The sequence below is a fragment of the Balaenoptera ricei genome, chromosome 6 (assembly GCF_028023285.1).
Source record: "Balaenoptera ricei isolate mBalRic1 chromosome 6, mBalRic1.hap2, whole genome shotgun sequence".
Classification (NCBI taxonomy): Eukaryota; Metazoa; Chordata; class Mammalia; order Artiodactyla; family Balaenopteridae; genus Balaenoptera; species Balaenoptera ricei.
Window position 1 is genome coordinate 8,539,291 of NC_082644.1, and position 15,600 is coordinate 8,554,890.

Here is a 15,600-nt window from a genome sequence, read left to right on the forward strand (position 1 = left end):
AGGGATCAATCCAAGAAGAAGATATAACAATTATAAATATATATGCACCCAACATAGGAGCACCTCAATACATAAGGCAACTGCTAACAGCTATAAAAGAGGAAATCGACAGTAACACAATAATAGTGGGGGACTTTAACACCCCACTTACACCAATGGACAGATCATCGAAAATGAAAATGAATAAGGAAACAGAAGCTTTAAATGACACAATAGACCAGTCAGATTTAATTGATATATATAGGACATTCCACCCCAAAACAGCAGATTACACGTTCTTCTCAAGTGCGCACGGAACATTCTCCAGGATAGATTACATCTTGGGTCACAAATCAAGCCTCAGTAAATTTAAGAAAATTGAAATATCAAGCATCTTTTCTGACCACAACGTTATGAGATTAGAAATGAATTACAGGGAAAAAAAACGTAAAAAAGACAAACACATGGAGGCTACACAATACGTTACTAAATAACCAAGAGATCACTGAAGAAATCAGAGAGGGAATCAAAAAATACCTAGAGACAAAAGACAATGAAAACACGACGACCCAAAACCTATGGGATGCAGCGAAAGCAGTTCTCAGAGGGAAGTTTATAGCTATACAAGCCTATCTCAAGAAACAAGAAAAATCTCAAGTAAACAATCTAAACTTACACCTAAAGAAACTAGAGAAAGAAGAACAAACAAAACCCAAAGTTAGCAGAAGGAAAGAAATCATAAAGATCAGAGCAGAAATAAATGAAATAGAAACAATGAAAACAATAGCATAGATCAATAAAACTAAAAGTTGGTTCTTTGAGAAGATAAAGAAAATTGATAAGCCGTTAGCCAGACTCATCAAGAAAAAGAGGGAGAGGACTCAAATCAATAAAATCAGAAATGAAAAAGGAGAAGTTACAACAGACACTGCAGAAATACAAAGCATCCTAAGAGACTACTACAAGCAACTTTATGCCAATAAAATGGACAACCTGGAAGAAATGGACAAATTTTTAGAAAGGTATAACCTTCCAAGACTGAACCAGGAAGAAAGAGAAAATATGAACAGACCAATCACAAGTAATGAAATTGAAACTGTGATTAAAAATCTTCCAACAAACAAAAGTCCAGGACCAGATGGCTTCACAGGTGAATTCTATCAAACATTTAGAGAAGAGCTAACACCTCTCCTTCTCAAACTCTTCCAAAAAATTGCAGAGGAAGGAACACTCCCAAACTCATTCAAAGCCCAGAGATTAACCCACGCACCTATGGTCAACTAATCTATGACAAAGGAGGCAAAGATATACAGTGGAGAAAAGACAGTCTCTTCAATAAGTGGTGCTGGGAAAACTGGACAGCTACATGTAAAAGAATGAAATTAGAATACTCCCTAACACCATACACAAAAATAAACTCAAAATGGATTAGAGACCTAAATATAAGACTGGACACTATAAAACTCTTAGAGGAAAACATAGGAAGAACACTCTTTGACATAAATCACAGCAAGATCTTTTTTGATCCACCTCCTAGAGTAATGGAAATAAAAACAAAAATAAACAAATGGGACCTAATGAAACTTCAAAGCTTTTGCACAGCAAAGGAAACCATAACAAGACGAAAAGACAATCCTCAGAATGGGAGAAAATATTTGCAAACGAATCAACGGACAAAGGATTAATCTCCAAAATATATAAACAGCTCATTCAGCTCAATATTAAAGAAACAAACACCCCAATCCAAAAATTGGCAGAAGACCTAAATAGACATTTCTCCAAAGAAGACATACAGACGGCCACGAAGCACATGAAAAGATGCTCAACATCACTAATTATTAGAGAAATGCAAATCAAAACTACAATGAGGTATCACCTCACTCCTGTTAGAATGGGCATCATCAGAAAATCTACGAACAACAAATGCTGGAGAGGGTGTGGAGAAAAGGGAACCCTCTTGCACTGTTGGTGGGAATGTAAATTGATACAGCCACTATGGAGAACAATATGGAGGTTCCTTAAAAAACTAAAAATAGAATTACCATATGACCCAGCAATCCCACTACTGAGCATATACCCAGAGAAAACCGTAATTCAAAAAGACACATGCACCCGAATGTTCATTGCAGCACTATTTACAATAGCCAGGTCATGGAAGCAACCTAAATGCCCATCAACAGACGAACGGATAAAGAAGTTGTGGTACATATATACAATGGAATATTACTCAGCCATAAAAAGGAACGAAATTGAGTCATTTGTTGAGACGTGGATGGATCTAGAGACTGTCATACAGAGTGAAGTAAGTCAGAAAGAGAAAAACAAATATCGTATATTAATGCATGTATGTGGAACCTAGAAAAATGGTACAGATGAGCCGGTTTGCAGGGCAGAAGTTGAGACACAGATGTAGAGAACGGACATATGGACACCAAGGGGGGAAAACTGCGGTGGAGTGGGGATGGTGGTGTGCTAAATTGGGCGATTGGGATTGACATGTATACACTGATGTGTATAAAATTGATGCCTAATAAGAACCTGCAGTATAAAAAAACAAACAAACAAAACAACTAATACTAAACTTTCATTGGGTTATTTGTATGGAAATATGTTAAATGTTTCAGACATTACATGAAATTTCTAAAAATCTTATATTTGTGTTTGTATGGAAATATGTTAATATAAATGTTTCAGACATTAAAAAAAAAAAACAAATATCGTATATTAACGCATGTAAGTGGAACCTAGAAAAATGGTACAGATGAGCCGGTTTGCAGGGCAGAAGTTGAGACACCGATGTAGAGAACAAACGTATGGACACCAAGGGGGGGAAACCGCGGGGGGTTGGGGATGGTGGTGTGCTGAATTGGGCGATTGGGATTGACATGTATACACTAATGTGTATAAAACTGATGACTAATAAGAACGTGCTGTATAAAAAAAACAAAACAAAACAAAATACTAATACTAAACTTCCTCTGGGTTATTTGTATGGAAATATGTTAATATAAATGCTTCAGACATTACATGAAATTCCTAAAAATCTTATATGTTCTGGTATAATGTTATAAGTCATAATTCTAGTTATTACTTTAAAATGTATATCTCAGAAATAACTAAATTTCCTTGTCAATTGCATTGTTATGAACTTTCATCAAATCTTTAACCGTGGTCATTTTTATGTCTTTTGTCATTTACAGGCAGTTCTGGGTGTACTCTGATGCTCTTGCAAAAATGTTCCTATAAAAGGGTTTCATCTTCAAGGAATTCATGGAAAAGACTCTGACAAGTACAGGTTTCTGGTAACTGACTATACTGCTGAATTGAATGAATAAGCATTTTCAGAACTCTAATGGAAAACTGATGAATCCACAAAAGTGCTAACAAAAGATCAAGATAAAAAAAATTAATTACACGGGACTGAGTGAACTGATGAGGATGATTATAATTTTTGTGACTTTGTTTGAATAAAAAAAATGTTAATAAAAAAACAGGTAAATGATCTGTAATGTGCTTGGAAGCATCAAAAAGTAAGACGAATTAATGGACAGATCGGATGAATAAATGGAAAGAGACGTCATAAAAAAAAAAACAAAGAACAATGCATGTATGAAAACGGAATCCTAACATCATCGATTAAATTGTTCCATCATATCTAAGAATGCATGCTACTGTCTATGTAAATTTTTTGTAGTCAATATCCTTTTTTCAAAGCTGAGAGCAACTGAATCTTCTTAATGACTTAGGAAAAAACAAAAGTAGGCATTTTCTTTTCAGGTTTGATAATTTAGCCAATTCTCTCACCAGTATCTGTGTATGTGTGGCTGACACATTAACAATTGCTGTCCTGATTATACTGTCTGATTATACTGTCTAATTAATGTTGAATCTAAAATTTTTACTTAATCACAGAGCTTCATATAGTACTAAAACGTCTACCTCAAGCCCAAGTCACAGCTTCTGGCTTGTCACTTATGACCTGTCTTTGTGGAAATATTAGAATTAACCCCTCAGTGTGCTGGGAAAACTGGACAGCTACATGTAAAAGAATGAAATTAGAACATTCTCTAACACCATACACAAAAATAAATTCAAAGTGGATTAAAGAACTAAATGTAAGACCAGATACTATAAAACTCTTGGAGGAAAACATAGGCAGAACACTCTTTGACATAAATCACAGCAATATCTTTTTCAATCCACCTCCTAGAGTAATGAAGATAAAAACAAACTGACACAGCAGTGTAAAGCAACTATATTCCAATAAAAAAAAAAGAAAAACAAAAATAAACAAATGGGACCAAATAAACTTAAAAGTGGGACTTCCCTGGTGGCACAGTTGTTAGGGATCTGCCTGCCAATGCAGGGGACACGGGTTCGATCCCTGGTCCGGGAAGAGCCCACATGCCGCGGAGCAACAAAGCCCATGTGCAACAACTACTGAGCCTGCACTCTAGAGCCTGCGAGCCACAACTACTGAAGCCCGTGCACCTAGAGCCCGTGCTCCACAACAAGAGAAGCCACCGCAATGAGAAGCCTGCACACTGCAATGAAGAGTAGCCCGTGCTCGCCACAACTAGAGAAAGCCTGTGTGCAGCAACAAAGACCCAACGCAGCCAGAAAAAAAAAAACTTAAAAGCTTTTGCACAGCAAAGGAAGCCATAAACAAAATGAAAAGAAAACCCACAGAATGGAGAAAATATTGGCAAACGAAGCAACTGACAAGGGATTAATCTCCAAAATATACAAACAGATGATGCAGAAAACAAATAACCCAATCAAAAAATGGGCAGAAGATATAAATAGACATTTCTCCAAAGAAGACATACAGATGGCCAAAAAGCACATGAAAAGATGCTCAACATCACTAATTATTAGAGAAATGCAAATCAAAACTACTGAGGTATCCCCTCACACCGGTCAGAATGGCCATCATCAAAAAGTCTACAAACAATAAATGCTGGAGAGGGTGTGGAGAAAAGGGAACCTTCCTACACTATTGGTGGGAATGTAAATTGATATAGCCACTATGGAAAACAGTACGGAGGTTCCTCAAAAAACTAAAAATAGAGCTACCATATGATCCAGCAATCCCACTCCTGGGCATATATCTGGAGAAAACCATACTTCGAAAAGATACATGCACCTCAGTGTTCATTGCAGCACTGTTTACAATAGCCAAGACATGGAAGCAACCTAAAGGTCCATCGATAGATGAATGGATAAAGATGTGGCACATATGCACAATGGAATACTACTTGGCCATGAAAAGGAACAAAACTGGGTCATTTGTAGAGACGTGGATGGATCTAGAGACTGTCATACAGAGTGAAGTAAGGCAGAAAGAGAAAAACAAATATAGTATATTAACGCATATATGTGGATCCTAGAAAAATGGTACAGATGAACTGGTTTGCAGGGTAGAAACTGAGACACAGATGTAGAGAACAAATGTATGGACGCCAAGGGGGGAAAGTGGCGGGGGTGGGGGTGTGATGAGAGTTGGGAAATTGGGATTGACATGTATACACTGATGTGTATAAAATGAATGAAAAAAGAATGAAATAATGCCTTTTGAAGCAACATGGATGGACCTAGAGATGATCATACTAAGTGAAGTCAGACAGAGAAAGACAAATATCAAATCATATCACTTATATGTGGAATCTAAAAAAATGATACAAATGAACTTATTTACAAAACAGAAACTGACTCACAGACTTAGAAAACAGACTTATGGTTACCAAAGGGAAAGGAGGGGAAGGGATAAATTAGGAGGTTGGGATTAACATATACACACTACTATATATAAAATAGATAATCAGCAAGCACCTACTGTGGAGCACAGGGAACTCTACTCAATACTCTGTAATAATCTATATGGGAAAAGAATCTGAAAAAGAATAGATACATGTATATGTATAACTAAATCACTTTGCTGTACACCTGAAACTAATACAACACTGTAAATCAAATATACTTCAATTAATTAAAAAAAGGAATTAACCACTTAGGAGTATAAAATAATTTTATGACTCTAGGAAGTTTTATTTTGTAATTATTTTCATATTTCTTTTTTAAGTTGTTTAGAAATGAATAACAAAATATGTTTTCCCCCTCCAAAGGTCTAGCTTTAATATGATATCAATATGTTTTTTCTGGCAGACAAATAGATTATTTTAAATAACTCAGTTGATAGGAAGATATCTTTGGAAGCTTTCCTTGTGTACATATACTAGCCCCTGGGAATTAAATACTGGTGTCAGGGCTAGGTTTAGAATTTGACCCAAAATAAGCATGCAAGATGCTTGTACAAAAAGAAAAATCCCTCTGATAAACTGAAAAACATTATAAAATCAGTAACTACCAGTGAAATTATCTGTTGTTCTTCTTGGTTATAAGTATTTCTCATTTTATTCAGAGATGTATGTTTTTGTTGATGAAATTGCTGGTGTGCAAACATTTAAAAATTAACCCCCCAAAAGGCAACTGGGGTCACATCTGCCCTATTTTAAAACAGCAGCCTTGATTTTTCTTTTAATATAGAAGGATAATGTATCAAAATATTTCGTGTTCCATCTTGCACAAGAGTGGGGCAAGTTTTCACGCTTTCCTATAGAAAAAGTTGTTAGCGTATATTAATGTGCTCCCAGACTCTTCCTTCAGCTTTCTGAAGCAAACGAGGAGTCCCTTCTGAAACAACCAAGGACTGGGCATTTTTCCCTCACATCCTTACTGGGTACTCTGAAATAGATTTGCTCTCCCAGCTAGAAGTTTGTATGTTAACCATCCCTGATGTTACTTAAACCAAAAAGAACAACAACCACAAACAAACAAAATAGCATAGAAAATACCAGAGCAGAACAACAGCCATTTAAAGATCCAGGAAAAGATCCAGAGACATACACTCAGGGGTCTATCTGTGTTATTCCTTAATTATTTCTTACAAAAAGGTTGGAATCTCAGCACTGCCACTTGGGCTGTAATCAGTACAACTCAGGCACCTTCCTCTGATTTTATTTTTCCTTATCTATAGAGGTAGGGTAATAATACATAACAAGGTTGTTTGGAAGCTTAAATGAAATTATATATGTATAGGAATTTGAGACATGACTGAGGCAAATCAACAAAGAATAATGCAGGTAGACTTAGAAGTTCAATCCAGGAAAGAAAGAAAAAAGGTGACTGAGGTGGACATGTGGTTTATGAAAAGCAACGTGCCTGTTGACGTTTGAACTGTTCTTTGAAGACAAGGCTTTTGTTCTACTTGAGATACAGAAGGACAAAATCAAGGAGAAACAGCTCAGTGCTCCTTGGACTGCTCTGGCCATTACTCCTGGCAGGACTTCAATATCAATTGAATGTGACGGTAACAGTCATTTAGAAAACAGGAAGGAATAAAAGAGACAATGGAAAGAAGATGGGAAAGAAATTAAATTTAAGGCATTCTTTTAAAAATCTGGTTTGCAGAAAACCTCCTTTCAGTCTTTGTCCTGTCTGCTTTCAAGTGGAGTAACTGATGCCTTATCGAGGAGACATCTATTCTCTGTGGAAGCTAATGAAGACATTAGAGTAGAGATGGACCAAGACAAGGACTTAGCCAGCTCTTCTAGGGCCTGTTGCAGCATCCTGTGTGAATGCAGATCGGGGTTCTAATTGAAATTCATGTTTATGTGGGTTCATTTTTAAGCAAAGTGTTCTCTGTCTTTGAATTGGCTGCTAGGAAGCTCAGCAGCCTCCTCCACCCCATCTTTGCAAGTGTATAAGATTTTAAAACGACTTCCCCAGGTGGTGCAGTCGTTAAGAATCTGCCTGCCAATGCAGGGGACACAGGTTTGAGCCCTGGTCCTGGAAGATCCCACGTGCTGCGGAGCAACTAAGCCCGTGCACCACAACTACTGAGCCTGCGTGCCACAACTACTGAAGCCCACACGCCTAGGGCCTGTACTCCGCAACAAGAGAAGCCACCACAATGAGAAGCCCGCACACCGCAATGAAGAGAAGCCCCTGCTTGCGGCAATTAGAGAAAGCCCGCATGCAGCAACGAAGACCCAATGCGGCCCTAAATAAATAAATACATTTATTTAAAAAAAAAAAAACAGGTTTAAAATGAAAAATAAAATAAAAGGGCATTCTAAGCTTCTGCAACAACTTATACCAATCCTTCTGCCCCTCTTCAAGTCTTCTGCCTCAAGTCTCAAGGATTAGCAACTTTCAACTGAGTGAATAAACTAAAATCACTTCATATACTTCACATCACTACCATCCGGTTTTCTCAACTTGAGATCCAGATATAACTGCACATATCAAGTAGTTTGTAACAAGATAGCTGAGACATTAGAAAGGATCATTTACTGTGTAACAAAATTACATGTTTCCTTCCATTGCTATTTCAAAAGTTCCTTGAAGGCCAAGTTTGGCCCTCTGAGGAGAAATAAGAAAACTTCTTTTCATTATTTTGCAGTCTAAGAAAAGGAAAATTGGTAGATTCACATTTTAAGGATTTTTATAGAAAAAAATAGATCCTTTAGTACTTAAAAAATTTTTGTCATGGAAGACATGTATATGTACATGGTTCACATTCATTCAACAAACATTTTCAATTAAATGCCAGACTCTACACACACACTTCACTGACACTGAATGGCACTGACTATCTTCTATAGTTATTTATAAAATGATGTGAACATAAGATACAGACAGGCATGAACAGTAACATAATACACACCACAGGTCTGGATGGAAGCGAAGTCTAGTTGGTGTGAGTGCCCCGCTCCAGAACCCTGAGATGCACTTTACCTGTCGAGACACTGAGCTGCCAGACAGGCAGTTGTCAGAATCTCTTTGATGTGAGTCAGCCAGTTGGAGGCCTCCAATCTACTGAGCCATCGGTCCATGTTATGTGTTTGGTCATTACAAGCTTCCACGAGTTTGATTAAGCTCTCCTGAAGAATGTGATACCTTTCAAAAACAAGAAAAAGTTAAAAAGAAGAAAGAAAGAAAACAGAACATAGAACAATGAAGGAAGAAACCAAATCAAAAACTCAGCCTCCAATATATATCCAAGGGCAAAAGCAGCTCAAAATACTATAAAGATATTTACCTTGCTATATAATAACTTATAGGGTTAAAGACTGAAAAACTAATATTTAAACATGATTGTGAAATGCTTAAAATGCCTGCGATGGTAAACTCTTCCTCATCTGAACAGATTAAACCCAGTTTGCATAACTGAATTATCTGACTGAGGAGAGGGCCACAGCACTGCTTTTGTGACAGGTCACAAGACAGCACCACTAACATCTGCGTCCCGTTCCCACAGACTCAACTCTGGACACCTGTACTGCCAGCAGGGATGCCCAAGGCCAGCTCAGATCCCATTGTTTTATTAGCTCCAACTCCCACCCACTCACCCACCCAGAAGCAATTATAAACCACTAATTGCAAGCATAAAGGAGATGATATAGGTAGAGGAAACAAGGTGTGAAAATAAGTGGGTATCAGGGAAATTAAATGTCTAAGTCTTTTTGACTTAGGAAAATATAATTATGCGTAGCATATCTTTTCAGTAAGTTTGGTCACCGCTGATCTACAAGTAGAGGAGCAGACCTCATGGTGATGAAATTACAGAACTAACAAAGAATAAATGCTATCTGATCAAAACTCACTTCTGAGCATCCACCATAAGTTTTCTGCTTATCTTATAAAACACAAGGACAGGATATCCAGCCAATTTTTGACTCAAGTTAATATGAAGGTTCGTTTGAAAATCTGTGATTTTTGAACAGCTAAGGGCTCACCCACTCTAAATATCTGCAAATAAGAGTCCAGTACTGTCTCCCGAATCTTTTACCTCTCAATGGACTTATGAATCCGCCTCCACTGGGGATAATGAGCTTCTTGCTCAAAGCCACCTCCTTTGGCTCTAGCTTGCTGAGCTACGTTTAGAGGTCGGGTGTCAATGATGTAGCCACGCTTTCCTGCCCTGAGGGTAGCATTTATCAGCTTCTCATCTTCTTTGCACCGTCTCCCATTTGTGCCAGTGAGTGGCTGACCACTTCGCATAATAACCTACAAGGACAATAGAGTCTGAAATTTAACAGTAGCTGCTTTTTAAAGTTTCTGAAAACAGAAATGAATTCGCTAGATTAAGAGTACCTCAAAAAACAATTCTGTGAAGAGTCATGTACCACAATGTTCATTGCAGCTCTATTTACAATAGCCAGGACATGGAAGCAACCTAAGTGTCCATCAACAGATGAATGGATAAAGAAGATGTGGCACATATATACAATGGAATATTACTCAGCCATAGAAAGAAACGAAACTGAGTTATTTGTAGTGAGATGGATGGACCTAGAGTCTGTCATAGAGAGTGAAGTAAGTCAGAAAGAGAAAAACAAATACTGTATACTAACACATATATATGGAATCTAAAGAAAATGGTCATGAAGAACCTAGGGGCACAACGGGAATAAAGACGCAGACCTACTAGAAAATGGACTTGAGGACGCAGGGAGGGGGAAGGGTAAGCTGGGACAAAGTGAGAGAGTGGCATGGACATATATACACTACCAAATGTAAAACCAATAGCTAGTGGGAAGCAGCCGCATAGCACAGGAAGATCAGCTCGGTGCTTTGTGACCACCTAGAGGGGTGGGATAGGGAGAGGTGGGAGGGAGACGCAAGAGGGAGGAGATATGGGGATATATGTATATGTATAGCTGATTCACTTTGTTATATAGCAGAAACTAACACACCATTGTAAAGCAATTATACTCCAATAAAGATGTTTAAAAAAAAAAAAATTGTGTGTCACTTTGGAGATGAATTTGATCCTAAAACAAAGAAATGTTTCTATGTATTGACAACAGTTAATCATTGTAAAACAAAAACAAGACTTGCACTTTTACACGATTTTTCTTCCTACTATCTCAAAATACTTTCACATAATAAATTATAGTTCCTCTTTAAGATCAAATATTACAATTCATTTAGTCAGTGAATTAATTATCCAGCAGATCTGGGCCTGTAATTAAGATAATGATAACAGCCTACACACCAGGAAACTTTGGCTTCAACTACATAAACTTAGGGTTGGCAGGTTTTATCAAGAATTATAAAGAGAAAAGGCACCAATGGTAAAATAAAAAAAATTTATGCACTATTATTCTTGTTTTGGGAATCACTTTCAATATCTTGAAAGCTACTTATTTATTCTTTATTCTCCAGTGGCCTTCTTCCAGTATTCCAGGACTTAACCACTTGTCTCCAAAGACCAAAAACTACATACTTTGAAGTCTGCTTTTGAAACTTTTCTCAAGAAATCAGTATCCGTTATACTGATCTATTCCCTGGCGAATGGTTTAGAATTATTTCAAGCTTGTCCCATAATACAGGGGTCCCCAATTCCCAGGCCGCAGACCGGTACCAGCCCACAGCCTGTTAGGAACCGGGCCGCAGAGCAGGAGGTGAGCGGGGGGGCGAGCGAGCGAAGCTTCATCTGCCACTACCCATCGCCCACATTACCGCCTGAACCATCCCCCCACCCTTTCCGTGGAAAAACTGTCTTCCATGAAGAGTCCCTGGTGCCAAAAAGGTTGGGGACCAGTGCCATAATACATGCTGTTATTTTAACTACCTTGAAATTTAACATAAGGAAGGTCATCCACAGGATGACAATGGCTAACTCTCAGACTGCACTTACCATGTAACTGGACACAATAATATATTTTATGAGTTGTTAAAATGCTTTATGGTGAACCCTAGTGAAGAGAAATACTGCTGAGCAGGCAAGATAGGTGACCTGATTTCTAGAAATCCCTTTATCCTAAATATCTACATTTGACTTACTACCAGGGGAAAAAGGAAAATGGAAGATAGCTGTAACTTACCCACTCATTTACTATTGGATTCAAAATGAGAAGCAGAGTTTACTGACAAAGAGAAAATAAGAGGAGAGAAATAAACTTCGAAAATATTTAGGAAACGAACACACAGTGAGCACTTGCCTATTCAATTCCTGACTCCTGTGTTTACTTAAGTTGTGACTAATGACATGTGTCACTCTTTTCCCTTTTGAAAATAAAAACGTCTGTTCAATTTACCTTTCACAGGAAAATCTGGTGAGAATAATTAAAATAAAGTATCATACCATTATTCTGGTCAGAGAAATTTATTTTTCTACCTAAGAGTGTTAATTTTAAGTATCAACTAAACATTAGCTCCCTTTGTACTGAGTCCTAAAGATAAACTTCTCTTGGCTTTTCTAAGGTTAAGCAGCATCATGGAAAGAATTCAAAGTCATATCCTGATCACAGAAAACACTCTACTCCTGATTCCCTAAAGCTTAAATAACAGGAAGTCCCAGCAGGAGAGACTAATCACTTCAATGAACAGGCACACAGAAAAGGGGAACATTTCTAAGCACCTCAAACCAAGTCTTCCAGTCGATTAAGCAGCAGTGTTTATTGTTCACTTACCATTCCATTTTTCTTATGATAATAGCTGAGCACTGGGAAGCGTCCTCCATGCCGAAACGTAGCTACCTTCCGAAGAGCTTCATCATCGATGGCTTTGGGCACTATGACGATTGGTGGGTAAGAGGGGCAAACAGCAAATTCCTTATTGACATAGCTTAACCTCCATTCACTGGTCTGAAAAACACAAAATACTTCAAAGCTAAGCAAGTATCTCAATGTCACAAAATAATCTGAAAACTTTTAAAGGAGCTTAGAGATCAATTTTCATACAGTGAAGAAGCCATCTCACAGGAATGTACTAGAAGGATACCTAGCCCATACTCAAATACTTCCACAGAAAAGGAGCTCCTCTCTTCAGAGCCAGCTTCCTACAGTGCTAGGTATCCCTAGTTCCTAGAAAGTTCTTCCTCCTATTGAGCAAAACTTATTGCTCTGTAACTTCCTCTATTGTTTTTTTACTGTGATTTCAGTACAAGTTCCCCATTTCACATGACATCTTATGGAATATATGAAAGACAGTTGTTTCTCCCTTAGTCTTCTATTCTCCAAGTTAAATATATTAAATATATTCATGAATATCAGGGCCAACATCATCTCATTCATTCTTGTCTTGGTACCATTTACTTTGTTAACGGTACTCTTAAAGTACAGCAACAGGAAGACTAAAACTCCAGATGATGCTTAACCAGAACAGAAGAGAACATTGCTACTACCTACATCAAACCCCTTGCTCATTTCTGTTATTTAAGAAAGGAGAAAAATGAGGAAAGACAGTTAACATCTTTCTTAAAGCAATAACAACTTAATACTAAGAAAGATTATACTTATAAGTCAATGAAATAATTTCAAACTCAGTATGCTAAGAACCAAAAGTACACAATATAAAACTATCAAATGACAACTTATTTCTAACATCAAAAATGAAAATCACTTAAAGACTGTAAAAAGCTTTGCACAGCAAAAAACAAACAAAATTATGTGTATGTAAATTTCAATATGTTCCTATAAATCAGAGTTGCCCTAACATGCTGGCCATGGCTTGTAGTATCAGGAGGATAAACCAAAGCATGTTTGATAAGTGTATTTAAAAAAAAAAAAGTCCTTTGACAAGATACAATATCATATTTTTTAATTAAATTTTTTCACTGTTCAAAGTTATTCACATTACTAATTTAAAAGACAGTTTCTAAAAAATTATTTTTAAAAAAGGAAGTTACCTGTTTCCTGTTCACCCATCATCTAATTCCCTTTCCCCATTTTCAACTCTTTCAGCTTTTTTTTGTTTTTTTTAAATTTTTGGCTGTTTTTCACAATTAGGTATTACTTACTGATTTCCTACTCCAGATAATGCTATGATTCTTCATTGACCTGCAATGCCACTTCTGTCAAATATTAACTTTCCACACGTTAGCCTCTCTATTCTGTCCCATTTGTCTAGCTGCAGCAAGTCCATGGCTTTTAGAATAAGCTTTGTATTTAGCAGGCTAAGTCTCCTAGAATCCTCTTCCCTCCTTCTTGTTCTTCAGAAGAACCTTGGTTCCCCTTGATCCTTTGCTCTTTCATGTAACTTTTATCAACTTCCACTTAAAAACACACTGGTGTTTTAATAATATGGCACTGACTTTATAGATTGATTTGGAGACATCTTTATAATATTTAATATCCTTATCTATGAGCACAGTGTCCCTCCACTTTTCAAAGTTTTCTTAATTTTTCAATAAAGTTTTAAAATTCTCTCAATAAACATCTTTCATATCTTTTCTTAGATATACTCCTAGGAACCTTATATTTTTATGGCATTTTAGTTGTATGTCTTCAAAATTGTGTTTGGTGTAGAGAAATGCCTATAATTTCAAGATTCTTTCAGTTTCCTATGGTAGAGAAGCATATAATCAACAACTAAGAGCAGGGACTTCCCTGGTGGTCCAATGGTTAAGACTTTGCGCTCCCAATGCAGGGGGGCAGGTTCAACCCCTGATCAGGGAACTAAGATCCCACGTACTGCATGGCCAAACACACAACAAAAAAACCCAACTAATAGCAATTTTGCTTCTTTCATTTCAATCCTAATACCTTTTATTTTTCCTTCTTGTCTTCCTGAGCCAGCTAGGAGTAGTGATGGCGGGCGTCTTTGTCTCACTCTTGAACTTAAAGGGAATAATGAAAGATTTGCTTTTTGTATATTTTTGTTTTTGTAGCTACCCTGTATCAGATTAAATAAATTCCTTTCAAATCCAACTCTGCTAAGAGCTTTTATCATAAATAGATGTTTAATTTTATCAAATTGTTTTTTTTTTCCTCTTCTAATTTTGTTTCACCATGTATGTAATTTGTCTTTTCTCTTTGGTTAATTTTGTGATATTCTCTTTGCCTTACTGTTCGATAGCTGAACTCAATACATCTAAGTAAAAACTTCCTTTTGATTATCCTACATGGTGTTTGCTGGGATACCCTTGTGCATCTTTGCAGTCCATACCTTCCCCTCCACACCCAATACTAGGAAATCACTAATCTGCTTTCGGTCACTTTTAGTGTCTTATCTAAGAAATCTTTGCCTAATCGATGGTCATGAAGATTTTCTCCTGTGTTTTCTTCAAGAAATTGTATAACTTTAGCTCTTATGTTTTGGTCTATAATATATTTTGAGTTAATTTTTGTGGATGGAAGTAAAGGTCTAGATCTATCTTTTCTCAGTCCAATTGTTCCAATGCCATTAGTTGAAAAAAACTCTCCTTTACCTATAGAATTGTCTAGGCACCTTTGGCAAAAATTGACCACAAATGGGAGAGTTTATTTCTAGACCCTCTATCCTGTTCCATGGATTTATATATCTATCCTTAAGCCAATATACCACATTCTCTTGATTACTGTAACCTGATAGTAAATTTTGAAATCAAGTAATGTAAATAATTTAGCTATTTTTTTTTCAAAGTTGTTTTGGCTATCCTAGTAACTCTGCAGTTCCATATAAATTACAGGATAATCTTGGCAATTTCCACAAAGACATCTATTGGAATTTTGATAGGAGTTGCATTGAATCAATAAATCAATTTGGAGAGAATTAGCATCTTAATGAGAGGTCAGCAAACTATAGTCCACAAGCCAAATCCAGTCCCCTGCTTGTTTTTGTAAATGCAGG

The 15,600-nt window shown here is 36.9% G+C and overlaps 1 protein-coding gene across 1 annotated transcript in view; it reads right to left on the reverse strand.

The window, feature by feature from the left end:
• The window catches only part of MTMR9 (myotubularin related protein 9), a 77,091-nt gene that overhangs the window by 29,729 nt on the left and 31,762 nt on the right, over positions 1–15,600 (reverse strand). Inside the window, exons 4-6 of the mRNA XM_059926791.1 lie at positions 12,462–12,635; positions 9,833–10,050; positions 8,779–8,940 (exon numbers count right to left, since the gene is read on the reverse strand). Of these exons, the coding sequence (XP_059782774.1) occupies positions 8,779–8,940; positions 9,833–10,050; positions 12,462–12,635 (554 nt within the window). The remainder of the gene's footprint in view (positions 1–8,778; positions 8,941–9,832; positions 10,051–12,461; positions 12,636–15,600) is intronic.